The sequence below is a fragment of the Bos grunniens genome, chromosome 12 (assembly GCF_055505025.1).
Source record: "Bos grunniens cultivar Pamir isolate PY7600 chromosome 12, Bosgru_T2T1.0, whole genome shotgun sequence".
Lineage (NCBI taxonomy): Eukaryota > Metazoa > Chordata > Mammalia > Artiodactyla > Bovidae > Bos > Bos grunniens.
In genome coordinates, this window is record NC_141176.1 from 85,356,768 (window position 1) to 85,379,271 (window position 22,504).

General features: G+C 45.6%; 2 protein-coding genes across 12 annotated transcripts in view; one reads left to right on the forward strand and one right to left on the reverse strand.

Moving 5' to 3' along the window:
• Positions 1-1,061: 1,061 nt before the first annotated feature.
• On the reverse strand, positions 1,062-14,310 carry POGLUT2 (protein O-glucosyltransferase 2). Of its 4 annotated transcripts, none has more exons than XM_086330541.1 (11): positions 13,834-14,310; positions 13,259-13,317; positions 12,051-12,256; positions 10,053-10,258; positions 9,805-9,882; positions 9,277-9,449; positions 8,920-9,157; positions 6,315-6,524; positions 5,545-5,634; positions 4,037-4,144; positions 1,062-1,294 (listed from the first exon to the last, which is right to left on the reverse strand). In XM_086330541.1, exons 3-11 carry the CDS (start codon positions 12,130-12,132, stop codon positions 1,277-1,279), a joined length of 1,203 nt encoding a protein of 400 aa, XP_086186667.1. In that variant the 5' UTR covers positions 12,133-12,256; positions 13,259-13,317; positions 13,834-14,310; the 3' UTR covers positions 1,062-1,276. The 4 variants fall into 4 exon arrangements, with proteins under 4 accessions (XP_086186667.1, XP_086186668.1, XP_086186666.1 ...); XM_086330542.1 differs by having other exon boundaries at positions 13,561-14,310; XM_086330540.1 differs by lacking the exon at positions 13,259-13,317.
• Positions 14,311-14,554: 244 nt separating this feature from the next.
• The window catches only part of BIVM (basic, immunoglobulin-like variable motif containing), a 38,537-nt gene continuing 30,587 nt past the window's right edge, over positions 14,555-22,504 (forward strand). For 6 of the 8 annotated variants that reach the window (XM_086330544.1, XM_086330548.1, XM_086330546.1 and 3 more), the window contains exon 1: positions 14,555-14,903. The gene's annotated coding sequence lies outside the window, so the exon portion shown is untranslated. Of the gene's footprint in view, positions 14,904-15,669; positions 15,793-22,504 lie in introns of those variants that run through there. The other 2 variants (XM_086330547.1, XM_086330545.1) reach the window with 2 other exon arrangements.

Genomic DNA, 22,504 nt, shown 5'->3' on the forward strand with positions numbered 1-22,504 from the left:
AGCCTCAGGAAGAAACCAGCCCTCCAAATACATCGCCATTGTCCCAGAAACACTGATTCCTGACTCTCAAATCCAGAACCCTAAGAGATTGAATTCCTCTTGTTTGGTATTAATACTTTGTCATAGCAGCCATAGGAAACTAATACAAAACTATGGACACCAAAACTTCAATTTCAGATAAATTTTACATGTTATTACTATTCTTTTCTTGATTTTTTTCAACCATTTAAAAATTTTAAAATCATCCTTAACTTTCAGGCTGTCCAAAAATAAGTGGTGGGCCAGATTTAGCTAAATATTAGCATGATTACATCCATGCATTAAAATAATACATAATTGGATGTACTAGAGTTTTTATAATGGAGGTTCTATAATGTTTCGAAATGAGAATAGTATTAATGTAGTTCATCATGGATTAATGGAACAGAATAAATCACCATTAAACATGAATATGTAAATAGATGCCTGAAAAGCATTTAATAAAATTTTAATGTGCTTCCTTTTTAATAATTGGAAATTTCATATTTTAGTAGTCGTTGTTTATCATTAACCATAACAAATATTTTGCTTAACAGTGAGAAGTCAGTAGCATCTTTGATCTCTAGCCACCACCACTAAGCCCACTTTCTCTCTGTAATAACTGTTTTAATCAATCCATAATTGCCCTGCTTATTTATTTTTACTTGTTTATTTCACTCTTCTTTCAGAAGAGATAGTGGCTGTTCACTATTGTATCTGTAGAACCTAATACAATGCCTGGCACATATTAGGTGCTTAATAAATACTTGTTAAATAAAATACATTTGTGATGGATACAGGAAGAGGCCAGATTACAAAAAACCTTGGAAGGTGTATTAATTAGTATTAAGGGAGTGACTGATTATCTAAAATAATAGTGTAAACAAGTCAGAAGTTTACTGCTTTGTCATGTAAACTGTATCTAGGTAGGTGATGGCTTTTGACATGCTTCAGACTGAGTTCAGGACTCAGACACCCATTTTTTTTTTTTTTTTTACTGCTCCATGGTCCAAACACAGCTAATGATGAGCACAACACAGGCCTTTAAAATAAAAGTGATTTTATTATAAAATTCTAAAAATGTACTTCCAATGACTGTCGTGGGAATACTGCATAAGAAGAAACAGATCTTCATAATTCAGACAATCATAGAGCAGATTTTATACTGTCCATGGAATTAGTATTTAGAAGACATTCTTCTTTTCACTTAAGAAGAGTCTTCAGAGCACCACTATTTGAAGGAAAGGTATTTTGCATATCACAGTTCATCTTTGGTCTGCAATTAAGAAACAAATATTTAGAGCCATCAAGAAGTTTTCCATGAATAAGAAGGCTTACATTTAGTCTATTAATTACTTTCCCCTAAAGACAAAGAGGTTTCCCTGGTGGCTCAGATTGCCTGCCAATGCAGGAGATGCGGGTTTGATCCCTGGGTGGGGAAGATGCCCTGGAGGAGGAAATGGCAACCCATTCCAGTATTCTTGCTTGGAAAATCCCATGGACAGAGGAGCCTGGTGGGCTACAGTCCACAGGGTCACAAAGAGTCGGACACAATTTAGCGACTGAGCACACAAGCACACAAAGATGAAAAAAGGGATAAACAAAGCCGAGTCATCACTAGAGGATTTTAGGACTTTATTATTTGAATTTTAGGATTCAAATAAAATTTTAGGATTTTATTATTTGAAATCATTGTTTATTATTTGAAATCATCTAAGGGTAAAGTCTGGAGAAGGCAATGGCACCCCACTCCAGCACTCCTGCCTGGAAAATCCCATGGATGGAGGAGCCTGGTGGGCTGCAGTCCATGGGGTCGCTAGGAGTCGGACACGACTGAGCGACTTCACTTTCACTTTTCACTCTCATGCATTGGAGAAGGAAATGGCGACCCACTCCAGTGTTCTTGCCTGGAGAATCCCAGGGACGGGGAGCCTGGTGGGCTGCTGTCTATGGGGTCGCACAGAGTTGGACACGACTGAAGTGACTCAGCAGCAGCAGCAGCAAGGGTAAAGTCTCATTGGTGGGAACCTGAACATCTAGGGGTCTGTATTATGGTAAAGGCTTGTGTTCTGAACGGTATCAGTGAATGGCCAGAGTAGACACTGCGGGTGGGAAAATCAATAAAGCTATCATTCTAGCCATAAGTTCTACCAATCAGGGGAATCATTTGGCACTCCTCAAATTCACTTATGAGATAAAAATAAATTTAAAAAAAGAGGAGTGGAGTAAGGCAGCCACCCAGTTTCATTTGGAGCCAACAGACTCATTCTGATACCAAATCAAACTCCATGTGGGAGTACCTTCCAATTTTGGCCATTTCTGTTTTGAAACTGGTTTTCAGTGATTCTGTGGCCTTGCAGCACTTGAGAGGGGTGACCACTGATGCTGTACCACTTCTGAAGGCTAGCTAGAGGCAAATCCAAAACAAAAGCAAATGAAGCAAAATAAAACTAATTTCAGCAGGTGCTGTTTTCATGGTGTAAATACTGCAACCAGGTGTATTCCAAGCTACCAAAGGTTAACCGCTGTGCAGAATTCCTAAATATTTAACAATCAGTGAGCTTGTATGTGACTTGTCTGGTGGCTCAGCGGTAAAGAATCCACCTGCAATGCAGGAGACACAGGAGATGCAGGTCTGAACCCTGGGTTGGGAAGATGCCCTGGAGGAGGGCATGGCAACCCACTCCAGTATTCTTGCCTGGAGAATCCCATGGACTGGACCTGGGCCATAGGGTCACAAAGAGTTGGACATGACTAAAGCAACTGATCACGCACACATGAGCCTGTATGAGCTGGTTCCATCACACCACCAGAGCTGGCAGTCACCTTATTCTTTTTTATACCCCCTTGGGAGGCAGAAATGGTTAACTGCAAAATCTGCTTCTCAACTCTGGTTCCAACGCACAATGTTGAGTCTGTCCATTCACAGACATGGTGATGTTGTTTAAAAGAATGCCAAGCCATTATATAATAATTTTCATACAATATACATTCCTTTAGATGGAAAACAACTAAAATTGCAACAACCCTCCCCTGCCACAGTGTCTTTACACACAAACACGCACACAGTTTGAAGAAGGCACACTGGTTTTTCGTGCTTGTTTTGCTATAATCCAGATAGATGGTTCTGAGCTAAATTCCTCTCTAGGCTTGGTTTTGTTACCTATAAAATGCCTAAATTCCTCTCTGGGCTTGGTTTTGTCAACTATAAAATGAAGGCATTTACTGGGTGACGGCTAAGGTCCTCTTTAGCCTGCCAAGTCCATATCCTCTTTAGCCTGCCAAGTCCATACTCGAGCCTGCCTTTTATAAACGAAATGAGTGAAAGTGAGAAAGTGAAGTCGCTCAGTCGTGTCTGACTCTTTGTGACTCCATGGACTGTAGCCTACCAGGCTCCTCCATCCATGGAATCTTCCAGGCAAGAGTACTGGAGTGGGTTGCCATTTCCTTCTCCAGGGGATCTTCCCGACCCAAGGATCGAACCCGGGTCTCCCGCATTAGAGGCAGACGCTTTACCATCTGAGCCACCAGGGAAGCCCAGTAATGTAGTGGTATTAACAGAGATCACTTTTAAATGAATAATCCGTTAACATGAATAATCATGGTTATATATTTTTCCATCTCTAAACTGGGATGATAAACTTTGCAGAAACTATCTCATAGGGAGATGAGGCTATTAGATGATACATGTGAAAATGCTTTGCAAACCGCAAATATCTATTCAAATGCTACATGATCTGTAATTCTCACAATAAAAAAGGCCTCCCTCCACTTTGCTGGGAGCTCCTATGTCTCTTCACTTCACTGCATCTTAGCACCTGTTTTTTGTTTTTTTTTTTTTCCTTTTTTGCCTTTTGTTGGTAACTGTTTTTTCTGCCTCTGCTAAAGTGAGTTGCTTAGAGGCTCCAGGAGGAATTTGGGTAGTTGCTGCCTGACTGGATGAGTAAAGGGGAGAATGAGGACTCGGATCATAGTTAGTTCTTCCTGTGACATTGGATAGGAAGTCAGTTCCGGTTACCTTCTTCCTGTGGCACGTGCAGGGAAAGAGGTCATCCTCAGTCTCTGGTTCTACCCTCATCATGCCCTCTCGGATCTGGGGCTCACTCACTTGTAAACTGGCATATTCCTGTATAGGCAACAATACAAAGGCATGTTTTATTTAGCACTTAATATGCTGAAGCAGAAGCTCCAATACTCTGGCCACCTGATGCAAAAAGCTGACTCACTGCAAAAGACCCTGATGCTGGGAAAGATTGAGGGCAGGAGGGAAAGGGGGTGACAGGGGATGAGATGGTTGGATGGCACCACTGACTCAATGGACGTGAGTTTGAGCAAACTCTGGGAGACAGTGAAGGACAGGGAAGCCTGGCATGCTGCGTTCACGGGGTCGCAAAGAGTCAGACACGATTCAGTGACTGAACAACAACATAAGGTGCACTTACCAAATGAGATACACTGGAGTGTGCTAGAACTCGGTCCATTTAAGTCACGTGTGTCAAGTTATGAAGTGCAAGGCCCTCCTTAAAACCCCACGACAGAGCTTCTGAGAGGTGACTGTCCCCACTCCTAAGTCTACTCTTCATTTATATGACTCTTTCATGGTATTTCTTTTCATCTTCTGCCACATAGTGAAAATGCCTGTGTTCCCATCTTCCCTAAACTGAGAATCTGAGGACAGACTATTTCTGCCTGACCCACCACAGCTGGTACAGCCTCAGTCACGTCTTCATTCATCATGGGCTTCCCTGTCCTAAGTTCTGGGCGAGGAGCTTATGCTCTAGTACATGTGAGTTGAATGAATGAACTCTAATAACCTGTGGCTCTTTAGGAATTCAGATTAGCAAATGCCCCCAGTTCTTTCTTTAGTTTACATAATTCATCACTCTTTAGGAAAGGTTACAAAGCGGGAGCGGAACAGCAACGACCAACTTTGTTCTGTAGCAGAGCCTGAGACATTGGACTCAATATCTAGAATTCTGCAACTCTGAGATTAAAACAATCTGACTTAGATCTAGAACTATTTATTAGCAAATTACATGCTTACGACTGCATTTTTAAAAAAAGAACCTTTCAAATTGTCAGATAGGCTTTGACTACAATCCCTAAATGGGTAGGTCCATAAAGGCAAATTGCAAGAAAAGTTATGGCCCAATGGGGTCAGCACAACAGGTCCAAACATACCTTGCACTGTATAGAAAAAGAAACAGCAACAAAATAGCAGTTTTGTACAAAGAACAAATAAGAATCCATGCACAGTAACTTTGTAGGCTCAGAGGCCAATTTTCTAACCACATGCCACACAGTTCTAACATTAACACCTTTCCCTTAAGGTTGTAGCATTCTCCATTAGCTATTCTTTAGCATCCTTCATTTTCACTCTAATTTAATATTTATCCCTGACTTTCACTTACAGAGGTATATATGTATCTCCTTAATGAAAATACTTTTCGAAATTGTTCAGTGAAACATTACTTGCTACTAACATGAACAATTACAAATATTTCTATTTTCTTAGAAAATACTGACCTGGAAAAGTTTAAAATAATAACAGAATATGTCATCACCCATGAGATTATTTCTTGCAAATTCTTGTCCTGTTTTGGCTATCTTCTTTGCCTATAGGAGCAAGAATAATATCCTTTAATGAGACATATTTTTCCCCATGCAGACATGTGCTAAGTGATCTTCCAAGTACATTTTGGTGGGAAAATAGTGGCTACAGTATCTTTGAAGTCTTGTGTGTAAAGGGAACATTAGAGGATGTGTGTTCAAATCAAAGTGAGATTTTTAAGACTTGATAGTTTAAGAAGTCATATTGGGCCTTCTAGAATGGGCCTCTCCGGGACAGAAAAGGGAGACAAAATGAAGTAACAATGACTTTGCAAAGTCAATGCAAGATGAAGCTTAATGCACTGCCTGAATAATTTTTAGCAGACAATTCGTTTGAAGCTTCTCTCATGCAATCCTTCATTTTAATCCGTGGCACAGTTAGTTCTTCCCCTGCCAGGCTGACCATCTTTATCTTCATGTTGCTAGGGGAGGGGAGGCGGTGCTTGGAGCTCAGATCTAACTGAGTGAGACCAAAATCGAGGCCAAGGGTTAGGTTTTCGTGTCATGTGCAGAGTGGGCAGTTAATCCAAGCCACTGTGCCTGGCTTTACCCTGAAGGGATCTGTGCTATGCATGCGGATGTGGCTTCCCATTTACGGGAAGGGTCTCCATGTAAGCATCTTGAATGCTTTCCAGGCACAAGACATGGAAATGACCCTGTGATATCTGGAAAGAGACTGACCTTACCTCTTCATCGTGATCTTTTGCCCATTGAAGTTTCTCTAGGAGATCACTCAGGTTGCTTTTAACTGGAATGTAGTGTTTCCAGGGCTGCAGTTCATTATAAAAGTGTTCATAGTAGATGGAGTCCTGCTTCAGCACCACGCTGTCACCAACCAGCAGATACGGCAGGCGGTAGGCTGCCACGGTGCCATCCACGTTGATCTGGTATTTATGCTGCAAACCGCAGGACAGCAGAAGAACCTCCATTAAACTCCCTTTTCCCCACTCTTCTTTATTCTCCTCCTCTTTCCACACATCAAACCTCACCATCCTCAGATACAAACTGGCTAGATTTTGTCCTTGGCTCCTGCCACTTAGTAAGTGCTATTAATTATTTATATGTATACATAACACACTGACCTAGATGTAGGGCCTATTTTGATGTTCCCCCAAATTTCAAGAAGGGGCCCCAAGTCTAACGCTGGAGCAACCAATAAAATTATAAAACTGTTGTCCAAAGCCTACCAGTGAAGGAAATTAGATTTATTACGACTACTTCCCAGGTGGCAGTAGTGGTAAAGAATCCAGCTGCTAATGCAGGAGGTGTAAGAGACATGGATTTGATCCCTAGGTTGGGGAGATCTCCGGAGGAGGAAATGGCAACCCACTCCAGTATTCTTGCCTGGAGAATCCCCATAGACAGAGGAGCCTGGTGGGCTACAGTCCACAGGGTCACAGAGTGGGACACAATTAAAGTGACTTAGTACGCATGTGACTACTTTATCGATGGCATGATAGTACCTACTGATGGCACATTTTAAACTGTGTTAACCATACCTTTGAAACATCCGGTGGGCACACCCAGCTCTTAAAGAAATTAACAAGCTCTGGGGCAAGAACATCTATGAATCAAAGTATTTCTAGCACAGCAGAGGTCAATAAATATTTATCTGTTTATTTAACTGGGTCTTGGTTGAGGCACATGTGATTTTCATGCAGGCTGTCTAGTTGGGGCACATGGGCTTAGCTGCTCCACAGCATATGGGATCCCAGAGAAGGGATCGAAACTGCATCCCCTACATTGCAAGGCAGACTCTTAACCACTGGACCACCAGGGATGTCCTAGTCAATAGTTTTAAGCTGCAACAAATTCAACAGGTACAACAGAAAGAAAGCAAAGGTCTGACAGGACACTCTCGGAGGAGGAATGGCTGGAATCAGCTCTCTTTGGTTGTAACCATTTCTTTCCAAAATTTCTGTGACATGCATATGGAAGAAAAACTGATTATTCAGCTTATGGCCATCTTTCTTGTGCTCTGTGCAGTAAGTCGCTTCAGTCACATCTGCCTCTTGCGACCCTGTGGACTGTAGCCCACGAGGCTCCTCTGTGCAGAGCTCATCAATCACTGACCTTCCCACCTGCAGGAGATGGCTGACTACCCTTCACCACATGGGGCTTCAAAATCCCTTGGGGGTCTAGAGATCAGGGTGGTATACCTCACTGCTTGAGAAAGGAGAGTTGTCAGAAAAAGGATCAACCCTGGGAAAACAGGAATAGCCCACATTCTAGACAGAGAGAGAGTGTAGAATACCCAGAGTTTTTGAGCAGAACAGCTGGTTGGATTCCAAGTCATTTCCCTACCAGAAGGAAAGAGACACCTGCTTTATATTCCTTCTTTAGTCTATTGTGATTCTATGGCTCAGGGGAGAAATATTTATAAAATCACTAACACGTATTTTTTAATAAAAAAAGGGTTTGGGGTGAAAATGTGCTTCTCTTGAAGGTCAGATGGAGGAAAAATTACCCAGATCCCAAACTCCCTTGGTGCATATTTCATGTCAGGTCTAGATACTGAGTCAGGACTTCCCTGGTGGCTTAGACGGTGAAGAATCTGCCTGCATTATGGGAGACCCACATTTGATCCCTGGGTCAGGAAGATCTCCTGGAGAAGGGAATGGCAACCCATTCCAGTATTCTTGCCTGGAGAATCCCAAGGACAGAGGAGCCTGCAGGCTACGGTCCATCAGATCACAGAGAGTTGGACAGGACTGAGCAACTAACACTTTCACTTTTCTAGGTACTGAGTACAATCCAGGTTGCCTGCTAGGGGCTGGTTAGTCCCTGGCGCCCCATGCCTGGATGTTCCTAAAATTTTGTGCTCACCTCTCATCTTCTGTTGGAGAAGGAAATGGCAACCCACTCCAGTATTCCTGCCTGGAGAATTCTATAAACTGAGGAGCCTGGTGGGCTCCAGTCCATGGGGTTGCAAAGAGTCGGACATGACTGAGCAATGATTATCACTCACTCACTCACTCAATCTCCTGTAATTTAATTTCCCACCCATCAAATGCAGGTGGGACTTCCCAGGCGGCACTAGTGGTAAAGAACCCGCCTGCCAACGCAGGAGACATAAAAGACATGGGTTTGATCCCTGGGTCGGGAAGATCCCCTGGAGAAGGAAATGGCAACCCATTCCAGTATTCTTGCCTGGAGAATTCCTGTGGACAGAGGAGCCTGGTGGGTTATAGTCCATAGGGTCAGGAAGAGTCCGACACGACTGAAGTGACCTAGCACTCAAATGCAGGTATTTGGAAAATCACAAAGCATTGGCTCTGGACGATGTCATACCTTGAAGAAATCGAAAAATGAAATGTGTTTCACGATGGGACCATATAGGCTTTCGTCGTGTTTAAAGAAGAAGAAGTTGGTGAAAGCAGCGTCTATGAGCTCTGGGTGCTTCCTGCTCAGCTTAACCAGCTCGAGTCTCTCTCTCCGGCTGTCTCGCCCTCTCCAGACAGCGGTAGAGTTTTTGCTTTCCCAGGGAGGACCCGTGTTGGCCTGCACGGACATCATATCCAGACTGACTCTGGAAGACAGACAGTGCAACAGGTTTCCCCCAAACCATCGCCTCGCAAGGGGTGTCGGGCAAAAACTCATCAAGGAAAGAAAACCAAGGCTCTGGGTCATCTGCGACCCATCTCTCACCGGCCCATGGTTTCCAGGACAGAGTCTGTCAAGTCGTAGGTGGGCATCACAATATCCCTGGAGTCCGTGGAGCCACACCAGGAAAAGATCGGATGGATGTGGGGACTGGATTTCTTTTTTTCCAAAGGCCAGTCTCCCAAATTAACAAAAAACTCCACATCAGGCATCTTCACCTAGGACAAGGAAGCCAGAGTGTTAAAATGATGGTATCGTTTTTCACATCAGCCGTGTCACTATCACTCCAAACTCCACTGCTGTTGTTACTGTTTAGTTGCTCAGTCCTGTCTGACTCTTTAGCGACCCCACGGACTATAGTCCGCCAGGCTCCTCTGTCCATGGAATTCTCCGTGGCAAGAATATTGGTGTGGGTTGTCATTTCCTTCTCCGGGAGATCTTCCCAACCAAGGGATTGAACCCAGGTCTCCTGCACTGCAGGCAGATTCTTTACCACTGTGCCGGCTGGGAAGACTATGATGTAAAACCTGGATTTAAATGGTCCATTATACACAAGAGAAAAGAAATACTTACTTTTCTAGTCAAAGAAAGTAGTATGGCATCCATGAAAATTCTAAAACCTACATGTTCACCGTGAGTCTTGATATAAACCTGGAAGACAATTCCATGTTTATTCCGTTAGTCTAAAAGTACGCTTTGGCTTCACTGAGATCAAGCTTATCACAATGATCGGCAGAATGATTTTAATAAAACTATGTAGCTAAGTTGTAGCCACATGGCCAAAATAAAAATACATCACCAAGACAAACAAGCAACTGCACCTTGTTATCCTTCAAGGAGTAATGACACAAGCTCTGTCTTTGTCCAAATCTTTTTGGGATTTCCGTTGCAATCTTTTCCGGGTCAACGGTAGGGAAATGCACCAGATCTCTGTGAATCTGAGCAAAGGTTTCTGGGCAGTTCATCTCCCGCAGCCAGGCTGCACTGTCTTCCAAGGGACAGTCACAGCTCTCATGGTACACCGGCCCTGATGACACAGGGAGCAAAGGGTACAGGCACGATCTCACTCAGCGTGTGAAACGGGTAACAGATATTTGTAGAATGACTTCAGTTCCTGCCTAGTCAGATGGGGAGGGCAATTTGATGGAAAACCTATTTTAAAAAGAGAAACCTTTCTACTACACTGGGGAATAGCGAGTACATCTGTTCTGACAGCTTTTTACGGTTGGGTCTTAAGATCTTTTCACAGTAAAGTCCACTTGGCATGACTTCAAAAGAAAGCTAATGGTACTACATTTTTCTCTAAGTGGCTTCCACAGTCCCTCCATTACTCTTTTTTTTTTTTCCCACATGGCATGTAGGGTCTTAGTTGCTCAACCAGGGATGGAAGCCATGTGAGTCTTAACCACTGGACGGCCAGGGAAGTCCCCATAGTTCATTATTCTTTTTTTTTTAATTAATTTTTATTAGAGTATAGTTGATTTACAATGTTGTGTTAGTTTCTGTTGTACCACAAAGCATTACTCTTTATGTTTTGTGTACTTAAGAATAACCAAACATTGGTAAAAGGATATCAGAGGCATATCCCTGTTTTAATGAAAGACAGAAGTGATAAGGAATTAATATTTCAATGGTCTGTTATACAAGCAAGTCCTTAAAATGTCTAAGATACTTTTCTCAATGGGTAAATCATCCTAAGGATCAATACAAGTGGGAATTCCCTGATGGTCCAGTGGTTAGGATTCCGTGCTTCTGATGCTGGGGCCTGGGTTTGATCCCTGGTGGGGAAACTAAGATACTGCAAGCCTTGAGGTGAGGCCAAAAAAAAAAAAAAAAACAATACAAGTAAATAAAGCACCCCTACTATGGTTAGTAGTTTTTTTTAAAAAAATATAAAGAAGCAAAGTAATCTTCAAACCACCCATTTCACTAATACTATGAATTAATTACATGTGTCTAGAAATAATACTAACATAACATAGAATCTGCATTGAGATTTCACTGTCATTTATTTCTATAATTCTCAGATTGTCACCTGACCCAGGCAGTAGGAGACAATGGGACATCTTTTTAAGGTTTAGCAGGTTATATGGTACCGTGTGGTCCTAGTGGAGTGAGGGGAAGGAACCTAGACACTTTCTACAAAAACATTTGCCTTTCTTGGAGCAGTGGGTCAAGAAAGATTTGTGTGTCTGTATTCTCCTTGCTTCTCTAATATTTTAGGATATATGTCTGCTGATATGGAATGATATGGCTTTAGGGAAGAAAGCTGTACACTTATCCTATATAAGAAAACATTGGAGAATTTCTCTGGAAAAATAGCATTGAAACAAAACCAAAAAAACTACAGTCAACTTTCACTATCTCTATCAAGCCCTTTCTTCCTGAAGTGATTGATCAAATTTCAGTGACACTCATCAGTTACTTAAGTCACATGTCTCTAACTAAGAAAGTGCCATCTATGACCATATAGCTTGATTGTTCTTGCTAATGTTGCATCTTCCAGAAGCAAATTCTTTATTACTAGAACTTAATACTATTAAGTTCATATTAAAGAATATATTAAGTTCTTTCCTCTTTAGTGAATTACAATTTCCATTCAAATCTTGCATTTCTTTCTTCTACCAGGATTCTCAACTTAGCTTTCAACTTCAGTCCATAGGGTCACTAAGAGTCTGACCTGATTTAGCAACTGAAAAACAATAACAAAATTTCTTTTCTTCCAGTGAAAAAATATCAGGCTAACCTGCTTTTACTGACTGAATGACAGGTAATATTGTATTCAAACACTGTTGTTTTGAAATTATATTCCACATTACCTTTTAAAATATATGGAGATTTGGCCACATGTTGACCTTGGAATTTGACTTCTATCTTCAGGTTTTTGTAGCTGGCGTACATTCTGTATCTTACTATGTAGGACCCATCTTTTCGGTCTAAAACCTGGACCCCGACTCTAGTGAATTGCTCATCTGGGGCTGAGATTTTAATCTGGAACACTTTTTCACCCGGAGAAGATGTGAATCTGTGATGGGAAGAACAGAGAAACATAAAGCTTATTTTAAGAAACAAACGTACAAAGACTATGGTCTCCAGTCTGTGAACCTGACTATTCTCTATATCCTCCCCCTAATATGTGCTTGCTTCCTTTTCCTTATGCTTTCAGTACCAGAATTAATAGGATGGATTGGAGATGAAAAGGAAAAGAGGATGACAATGGTCAAGATAAGTTAAATCAGTTTTATTACAAAATTACAAGGAGGTATTTTAAGACTACTAATCTCTGTAAACACAGAACATCCTTATGCATTTCATATATAAAAACAGTCCTATTAACCTACTATTTATTTCGTGTCCATCACATCTGGAAGTCTGTGATCAAATGATGCCTCTAATGGTTTTCTGAAACATCGCTCTCAATGATTCTTTAAAAAAAATCACTATTATAAATCGTACTCAGCCATGGAAAAAGCTAGTAGTTAGCATATTATCCAAGTGATGTTGTATAAAAGGTTTTTTTCTTTTGAGGGCATGCTCTTGGTGTTAAGATTAAGATGGTACTCAGTTTCCCAACCATACTATTTATAACCAAGTGACAAAATTTATAACGTTCCTTTTCTTTGGAAAACTTCTTATTCCCAAGATCTTTTGCCAACAAAATATACACAGACAGCTTCAATATAAAAAGACAATCATGTCAGAGGTATGTGAACTCTACAAATAAGTTTCAAGCACAAGTGGGATAGTTGAATGCAGTGGGATGAAATAAAGTTGTAACAAACACAGGAGATTCATATTTTGATACTTTCTGCCTCAACCATAAAATTATGAATAGTGTTTTATTTTTCATTTTGAGTTTCAAAACACACTTAGTGCAGAGGTCTACCTGAAAACACAGCAGCACCAGAAAAAGGTGAAGCCAACTACTTTCTAACAACTGAGTTCAAATTCCTTATAACAATTTATGCAAAAATTAGAAAAGAGTTCCTTGTGCTAGGTTTTCATTAGTTATCTATTTTATACCTACCGGTATTGGGATTGACTGTATCTATGTCAACCCCAATCTATTCAGTGCTCTGTGGTGACCTAAATGGGAAGGAAATCCAAAAAAGAGGGGATATAAGTCTATGTATAGCTGATTCACTTTGCTGTACTAGCAGAAACACACAACATCGTAAAGCAACTATACTCCAATAAAACTTAATAAAAAAGAATGTATAGATCTAACTGAACCACTTTGTTGTACAGCCGAAATGAACACATTGTAAATCTACTATACTTCCACAAAATAAATAAATAATAAATTAAATAGAAAAAAATTTAGAATACCTTAAGCAAAGTACAGGGGTTTGTTTGTTCAGCACTCACGTAGGACTCCCCTTCAAAAGGGCCAGGAGAAGAGCTAATTCGAAATGATTTCTAAAGCTACAGAGAAAAATTGAGTAGGATGGGGATAAATTCCAAAGACATGTGAATAGCCCCCAAGTGTCCTGGATTTTAAACTGCTGTGGAGAAACGAGTTCTGGGAGGACAGAACGCGAGGAGAGAAGCAGAAAGCTTGATCTGCCTTCCAAAATCGTCATGAAGCCATTGCGGACTTACTTCTTGCCGGATGTGTCCACCGCCTGAATGTAGAAATAGCGCGCGGGAAGGACCACGGCTGCCTTGAGTCCGGGACCCCATACTTCGCTTTTCTCGGGGCTCAGTCGCCTCTCTCCGCCGCTCTCGGGCAGTGCTGGAACGGTCGCCAGAAAGAAGCAGTAAAGCAGCAAAATGCTAAACATTTACAAGCTCGACTCAAGATGATCCACGGATAAATGAAGTGGAAGAGGTGGACGCAGCCAGCCGCGGCTCGGGCAGGGGCGCGTCGGCCGATCTCAACAGCAGGCGAGATTCCCTGAGGGGGTCTCTGGCTGTGCTGTTCGCGCGCGGGGGTCTCCCCCAGAAGGTCACAACCTGGACGCAAGCTTGTCCAGCTGAAGGATGCCAGCAGTTCTGCTGAAACGGACAAGAAGCACGCCGCTCCTCTTTCTTGGGACAATGACAAACCGGCGTTGCTTCTGTAACTGTAGCATCATTGGGGGCGAGCCCGTCTCAGGTTCCAGCCCAAGGTGCAGGGCGAGGGGATTGGCCCGCGCGTCGGCCGGGACTCAGTAAGGCCTCCTCCGAGTGGATGGCCGAGTGGACACGCGTCCTGGCGCCGGAGCTTCCTGGGACGTGTAGTTCGCGGCTGGGCTAGCGGAAATCCTGCCAGTTTTGTTTTTTTTTTTTTTTTTAACCTTCTCTAGCTCGTTTATTTACTTCGCGGTAGCCGCTTTCAGGGGACAGATAAACAGTAGATGCCCAATTAAGGGGCACGCGCGTCTTGGAGGAGCAGCTAAGATTAAAAAAAAAAAAAAAAACCCAAAACAAAAACTGCCACCATATCCTCCGCACGTGCAGAGGACAGGTGTAAAACCCGATGAAAGGAAGGTGTTGCCCATGACATCGGACGATCGGTCGCCCGGCACGGCCGTCTGGGCGCTGTCCCCGCGCGCTCCGATGGGACGCGAGACGCCGGCCCCAGGGTAACCCGAGGCGCATCGCGGGCCGCGCGCTGGAAGCTGTGATCCCGGACCCGGGCCGGGCTCCGCCGCGACCGCCGCGGCCGGATTCCGCCGGACAGGCCAGAGGTACCTCGGGCGGTGGGCGGGGGTCGAGGTGGCCGCCGACGACCTTGCGCCTTGCGCGCTGGGCCCGGGGAGGGGGGGAGGTGGGCAACTGAGCGCCGCTGGGCCAGGCCTGCCGCCTCCCACCTGCTCTCCGCGGGGCCCGGTGGTCATCCGAGTGGACGCCCCTGCATGGGGACCGGTCCTCCGGGGAAGAAGTGGGCGAAGACCCGGGCCGCAGGGTGGAGGGAAGCGTCCGGGAGAGAAAGGACGTGTCTTCTCGGGAACAAAGCCCGGTTTGGAGGCGCGGCGGGGACACCAATGGCCCCCCGGCCTGCGCGGCGCGAGCCTCCGCTCAATGCTTGGCTGGGCCCGGGCCCGGAGAGCGCGGTGGCCGGGACCCCACCCCGCACGGCCCGCGCGGTCGCCGGAGGGGTCCCGGCCAGCTCCGACCTCGTACCGGGAGCCTCCTCCTCTCCCCCTTCCGCCCTTCTCTCGGCCTTGTCGAGTGCCCCACAAACTCTGATGAGCCGGTGGCCCCGCCAGCCAAAGCCAGGGCCCGGGCAGGGGTCAAGGCGAGGGTTTTCTGTACTGTTTTCTTCGGGGGGCAGTTAACATTAGTACTCATATCAACTTGTGCATTCAGAAACGCCAATCGGGGGCTTTCTCTTAGACCGGGGACGGGACTGCCTTGCGCCCCAACCCGCCCCGCGCCCCCGGGCCCCCGCGCGGGCTGGAGGCGGAGAGCGCGCGGGTGAAGGGCGGGAGGAGGGCGCGGAGGCCCCGCTGCTCGGCCCGGGGGCGCGCGGCGCCTGGATGCGCGGGGATGTCCGGCGGCGCGGGCTGGGGTCGCCCCGCTCTATTTCCTGCGGGCTGGCGCCGCCTCCGCCTCCGCTGGCGGCGGCTGCAAGCGGTAGGCCTGCGTCACTTTCGTCTTCATCCCGGGGGCCTCCGAGCCCGGCGGCGCCGCCAGCTTCGCAGAGAAGGGCGGTGGGGCCTCCGATCGCCTGCCCCGGAGCCGGGGCTAGCCGCTGGCCGGAGCGCGCGTAGACACCCCCCACCCCCACCCCGGCATCCTTCGGAGGCGGGCGCCTCTGCTCAGGTCTGAGCGAGGAAGGGGCCTGGAGGGCGTGCGGAGGGGGCTGGCGGAGGGAGGGGGGCAGACGGAGATCGGACCCCGTGGGCTTAGCGCGTCTGGCCCTCTGGCGTCTATTCATTCCATCCTTCTTAAGTCCTTCGCTGCCCTTGGTCTCAGCGGCCTTGGGCAGAATATATAGATCACAATAGTGGTCCTACGTGGAAGCCTTTATTGGAAGACTTTAAAGATACTTCGTTCTCTAAGCAAACCTAACGCTTAAAAACAAGGATTTAAAATACAACCAGAAAAAAGTGTAACTGAGGCCATGAATAGTGTATTTCCAAATGTTTATTTTACCTAGCAGTTCCTTCCAGTGACAAAAATCTTTCCTCCAGCTGTGCATTTGAAGCTGGCCATTTGATGAGATTTCTTCTACACGGAGCTAAAGAGTACTTCTGTTGCTTCTCATAGGATTTTATGACTAAATCATTAAGTCCTGAAGCTTAGGCCCTACATTCAGTCTTACTAGTAAATCATCATAGAGCATGGCCTCCTTTACTGGATGAGGGAACCTCAGTTCTCACCAATGAGAGCCTGGGAGGAGAAGGAGTCCCCTTGCCTAGAACTCCAGGTCCTGGTTGCCAAGGCCACTTCTGGTAAGCCCTCCTGGAATCTGGGCTCCTAATCCCCGGCTTACAATAATGCCTAGGATGCTGCAGGAGCTTAAATATATATCTATTGATGAGACTTTTACAAATCACCCTGGGGATAAAGTAGTCAGGAAAACCAGATTTGCAGGAGACAGACATTCATCATATAAACACACGATCTAGAATTGCACCCTGGTAAGACCTGTGAGGAGAAGGAAATGGCAACCCACTCCAGTGTTCTTGCCTGGAGAATCCCAGGGATGGGGGAGTCTTGTGGACTGCCATCTCTGGGGTCGCACAGAGCCGGACATGACTGAAGTGACTGAGCAGCAGCAGCAGCAGCAGGCAAGACCTGTGAAGTCTCAGGGTACAAATCTGCCTGCCATCGCAGGAGACTCCTGTTCCATCCCTGGGTGGGGAAGATTCCCTAGAGAAGGAAATGGCCACCCACTCCAGTATTCTTGCCTGGAAAATCCCATGGACAGAGGAGTCTCATGGGCTACAGTCCATGGGGTTGCAACTTAGCAACAAAAGACCTGTGAAGGGGAGGTACTGACTTTGTGCAGGGTCGCCTGGTCTCACTGAAGGAAGGAAGCATCTGGCAGAAAGTGACATTTGACTGACATCCAAATGTGGCCTTCCCAGGTGGCTCTAGTGGTGAAGAACCCACCCGCTAATGCAGAGGACCTAAGAGACTCAGGTTCGGTCCCAGGCTTGGGAAGATCCCCTGGAGCAGGAAAGGGCCACCCACTCCAGTATTGCCTGAAGAACCCATGGACAGAGGAGCCTGCAGGGCTACAGTCCATGGGGTCGCAAAGCGGTGGATACCACTGAAGCAACTTAGCACCCAGCACACGAAGGATAAGGGGAATTAAGTAAATAAAGGAGAAGAGGGAGGAGAAAGCATTCAGAGAAAGGAAACATGGTCCATGGGGAGAGGAGAGTGAGGTGGAGGTAAAGAGAGAGAGAAAGCCAGGTTGGCTCTTTGTTTTCATAGCAGAGGGTTTTAGACAGGGGAGTCACATGATCACATATGTGTACACGATTTACTTTCCATTATCTCTGCACAGGTCAGGTTAGAAATGTCAATGCATGGGCATGGGCAGGGACCTAGGAGCAGAAAGAAATGGTTTATAAAAATAAGGGCAAAAGAAGATGCGATAATATCATGAGAGGTGAAGGCCATTGAGTGGAGGGACAGCCTGCCCCTCAGTACCTAGGCATTTCCTGAGGCTGTGATTACAATCTAATATATTAATTGACCTCCGTCATGAGTCTCTAATGAGTAATAATTTGTGTTTAGTTCATGTCTAAGAAACTCCGAGGATGCAGTAACACCAGCACCCTGGGCTTTGTGGAGCTGGCACTGTCATGGGGAGAAGAGACATGGGTCAGACAGAGAAGCCGGGTGGGCTGAAGTTCATGGGGTCCCAAAGAGTCAGACGTGACTGAGTGACTAAGCACGCAAGTACAGGTAAATAATGAGGAAATCAACAGCAGCAGGGTTTTGGTCATGGGGTTTGGATAATCTTCCTCTTCGGTGTGACATCTTTTGGTAGTTTGCAACATTTTTCTCTAATTTGTTTTACTTAGGTGATAAAATTTATAAATATGACAACGTTTCAAAGAGAAATTTCTTTCTTTTTGTAAAAAATGATATTTATTTGGCTCTTCCGAGTGTTAGTTATGCCATGTGGGATCTAGTTCCCTGGCCAGGGATTGAACCTGAAACCTGGGCCTCCTGCCTTGGTAGCATGGAGTCTTACACTGGACCGCCAGGGAAGCCCCTTAAAGAGAAATTTCCATCAATAGTGGCTCAGGTGAGAAAGTTTTCATACCACTCCCAAGTTTTACTCTTGGCTTGGTTGACAATCAATAGAAAAACATGTCCTTTTGTTGATGATCTTTGTTTTGTTTTTTTTGTTTTTTTGGGGTGAAAGTGCAACTAAAAAGATCATTCTTGTCAGTGACCATTATTTAAAAGCAAACAAACTCCAAACACAAAACAAACCAGATTGTTACACTTTTATTAATCAAGTGCTACTTTCTTTCTTGTCTTTAGCTTCCAGGAAGCTCAGCTCTACCTTTTATATACAAATGCAGTGATTTCCCTTTCTCTGTGTTTCTTGTTTTTAAATAAATTTTTATTAGAGTATGATTGCTTTACAATGTTGTGTTAGTTTCTAATGTACAGCAAAGTGAATCACCCATACATAAACATATGTGCTCAGTCGTGCCCAGCTCTTCGTCACCCCATGGACTGTAGCCCCCCAGATTCCTCTGCCTGTGGAATTTATTTTCCAGGCAATAATACTGGACTGGAATGCCATTTCCTACACCAGAAGGTCTTCCTGACCCAGGGAGAACCCAAGTCTCTTGTGTCTCCTGCATTGGCAGGTGGATTCTTTACCACTAGCACCACCTGGGAAGCCCATCAGTCAGTTCAGTTCAGTCGCTCAGTCGTGTCCGACTCTGTGACCCCATGAATCACAGCAGGCCCTCCTCCCTGTCCACCACCAACTACTGGAGTTCACCCAAACTCACGTCCATCGAGTCAGTGATGCCATCCAGCCATCTCATCCTCTGTCATCCCCTTCTCCTCCTGCCCCCAATCCCTCCCAGCATCAGGGTCTTTTCCAATGAGTTAACTCTTAGCATGAAGTGGCCAAAGTATTGGAATTTCATCTTCAGCATCAGTCCTTCTAATGAACACACAGGACTGATCTCCTTTAGGATGGACTGGTTGGATCTCCTTGCAGTCCAAGGGACTCTTAAGAGTCTTGTCCAACACCACAGTTCAAAAGCATCAATTCTTTGGCGCTCAGCTTTCTTCACAGTCCAACTCTCACATCCATACATGACCACTGGAAAAACCATAGCCTTGACTAGACGGACTTTTGTTGGCAAAGTAATGTCTCTGCTTTTCAATATGCTATCTAGGTTGGTCATAACTTTCCTTCCAAGGAGTAAGCGTCATGGGAAGCCCATACATAGACATAAATCCCCTCCCTTTTAAACTTCATTCCCATTCATCCTGATGTTTCTGATGAGAATATTCTCCTATTCTGTTGCTGTTCAGCCGCTGTTGTGTCTGATTCTTTGTGACCTCATGGACTGCAGCACACATATATATTCTCTTATATATGTTCCAGATTAGCTTTGTTCAGACATCCCAGAGAGCTGGTCCCATAGGCAAAATTCCATTTAATCTGAGGAAGGAAGCTCTGTCAAAGCAGAAGCTAAGTCTGAGATGAAGAGATAACAGGACAAGGCCTGGAACATTTCTGTCTACCCTGACCCACCTGGCCAGCCCCCTAAACCTTTGTTCACTGACCCGCACCATGGCCGCATGCTCTGTTTCATGGCCCCCCTCCTGCAACCTCACCATGGCCGCATGCTCTGTTTCATGGCCCCCCTCCTGCAACCTCACCATGGCCGCATGCTCTGTTTCATGGCCCCCCTCCTGCAACCTCACCATGGCCGCATGCTCTGTTTCATGGCCCCCCTCCTGCAACCTCACCATGGCCGCATGCTCTGTTTCATGGCCCCCCTCCTGCAACCTCACCATGGCCGCATGCTCTGTTTCATGGCCCCCCCTCCTGCAACCTCACCATGGCCGCATGCTCTGTTTCATGGCCCCCCCTCCTGCAACCTCACCATGGCCGCATGCTCTGTTTCATGGCCCCCCTCCTGCAACCCACCCACCCAAGCCCAACCCAAAATAAGACCTCCTTCTATTCCCCACTGTGGCTTTTAGTGAAAGGCATGAGAAAAACAGGAAAGGAGTAGGAAGTACTTTGCTCGCAGGGAGCTATATTCAATATCTTGTGATAAACCATACTGGAAAAGGACGTGAAAAAGGATGTGAGTGTGTATATATGTGTGTGTGTGCAAACGTATATGTGTATATATATGTGTGTGTGTCTGTGTGTGTGCGAGCATAGCTGAGTCACTTTTCTGTACAGCAGAAATTAACACAAAGATGTAGATCAACTGTACTTCAACAAAACTTTTTACAAAAGAAAATGCTTTGCTAGGGCATCTGCTAAGAGAGTAGCTTAGAGTTTGGCCTGTACAACCTCAGATACACAGAGCTTCTTCTCTCTCTCTTTTTTTTTCTTTTTTTTTTCCATTAATTTTATTTATTTATTTTACTTCTGACTGTGCTGGGTCTTCATTGCTGCGTGAGCTTTTCTCTGGTTGTGGAGAGTAGGGCTGTTCTTTAGTTGCGGTGCACGGCCTTCTCGTTGCGGTGGCATCTCTTGTTGCAGAGCAATGGCTCTCAGCGTGAGGGCTCCAGGAGCTGTGGCTCGCGGGCTCTAGAGCGCAGGCTCAGTACTTGTGGCTCACAGGCTTAGTTGCTCCCCGGCCTGTGGGATCTCTCCGGTTCAGAGATCGAACCCATGTCTCCTGCAGGCAGCTTCTTTACCGCTGAGCCACCAGGGAAGCCCTACCCAGAGCTTCTTTTTGAATCTTCCTCTACTGTCACATCCGGAGAAGGCAATGGCACCCCACTCCAGTACTCTTGCCTGGAAAAATCCCATGGACGGAGGAGCCTGGTAGGCTGTAGTCCATGGGGTCACTAAGAGTCAGACTCGACTGGGCGACTTCACTTTCACTTTTCAGTTTCATGCATTGGAGAAGGAAATGGCGACCCTTTCCAGTGTTCTTGCCTGGAGAATCCCAGGGACAGGGGAGCCTGGTGGGCTGCCGTCTATGGGGTCGCACAGAGTCGGACACGACTGAAACGACTTAGCAGCAGCAGCAGCTACCATCACATCAGGAGATGAGGAAGAAGGAAAAACCGGCAAAGCTTCCTGTCGAGAGATCCGCTACTCTTAGGATTTCTTGACCAAAAAGCAAAAAACCCGTGGAGGTTCCGCCTTTGGCAATGAAGCTCCCGCCAAACCAGCCCTCCTCCTGCAAATAACTGAACTCTGCATAAAGTACTAAAAAAAATCACTGTCCGAAAGGTATGACTATGGAGGAAGCATTCCTTCAAAAGAAAGAAAATAAAATCTTCCCTAGGATATGTGGGGGCTTTCCTGGTGGCCCAGACAGTAAAGAATCCGCCTGCAATGCGGGAGACCTGGGTTCGAGCCCTGGGTTGGGAAGATCTGCTGGAGGAGGGCATGGCAACCCACTCCAGTATTCTTGCCTGGAGAATCCCGTGGACAGAGGAGCCTGGTGTGCTACAGTCCATGGAGTTGCAAAGAGCTGGACAGGACTGAGCGACTACGCACAGCACACAGGATGTGTGGGGTCCTCCTTGTGTGGAGCTCTGTTTCATAAATTCCATGAGGGACATGCAGTAGCTGTGCTGGTTTCTTCTCAGAGACTCCAGGGCTCTTGTGGGAACCATCTTCTATGATTGCTTGTCGCTTCTGTTGTTCAGTTGCTCAGTCGTGTTCGATTCTTTGCGACCCCATGGACTGCAGCACGCCAGGCTTCCCTGTCCTTCACTATCTACCAGAGTTTGCTCAAACTCATGTCCATTGAGTCGGTGATGCCATCCAACCATCTCATCTTCTGTTGCCCCCTTCTCCTCCTGCCTTCAATCTTTCCCAGCATCAGGTCCTTTCCAATGAATAGTTTTAATTTATTTTTTAATTGAAGGATAATTGCTTTGCAGATTCCAGTGTCTTAATCATCGGTTTTTGTTATTCAGTATTTGAGGATGGGTTTTATTATAATCATTTTCCTGTAACCTGGGAAAACTATTCTCATTTCTAGTTTTTCAAGTAAGTGAAGGGGCAGAGACGATAACTGGTCACATTCCAACTGGTAACCCAGGGTGGGTTTTATCTATGACGTGGTCCCCAGGAAGGTGGGCTCACTCTGCTCCGGCACTTGCTTCAGGGCATCTCCCATACCACCTGGAATGGTTTGATTCACCA

What these genes read in the sequence shown, in the direction of transcription:
- POGLUT2 (XM_086330540.1), bottom strand. Translation starts at nt 14,015, where the DNA reads ATGTTTAGCATTTTGCTGCTTTACTGCTTCTTTCTGGCGACCGTTCCA. An exon ending in TACTTTCTTTGACTAGAAAA is followed by an intron (nt 9,450 to 9,804) that starts GTAAGTATTTCT and finishes TCCTTGTCCTAG; the next exon opens with GTGAAGATGCCTGATGTGGA. An exon ending in GTCCTGGAAACCATGGGCCG is followed by an intron (nt 9,158 to 9,276) that starts GTGAGAGATGGG and finishes TCTGTCTTCCAG; the next exon opens with AGTCAGTCTGGATATGATGT.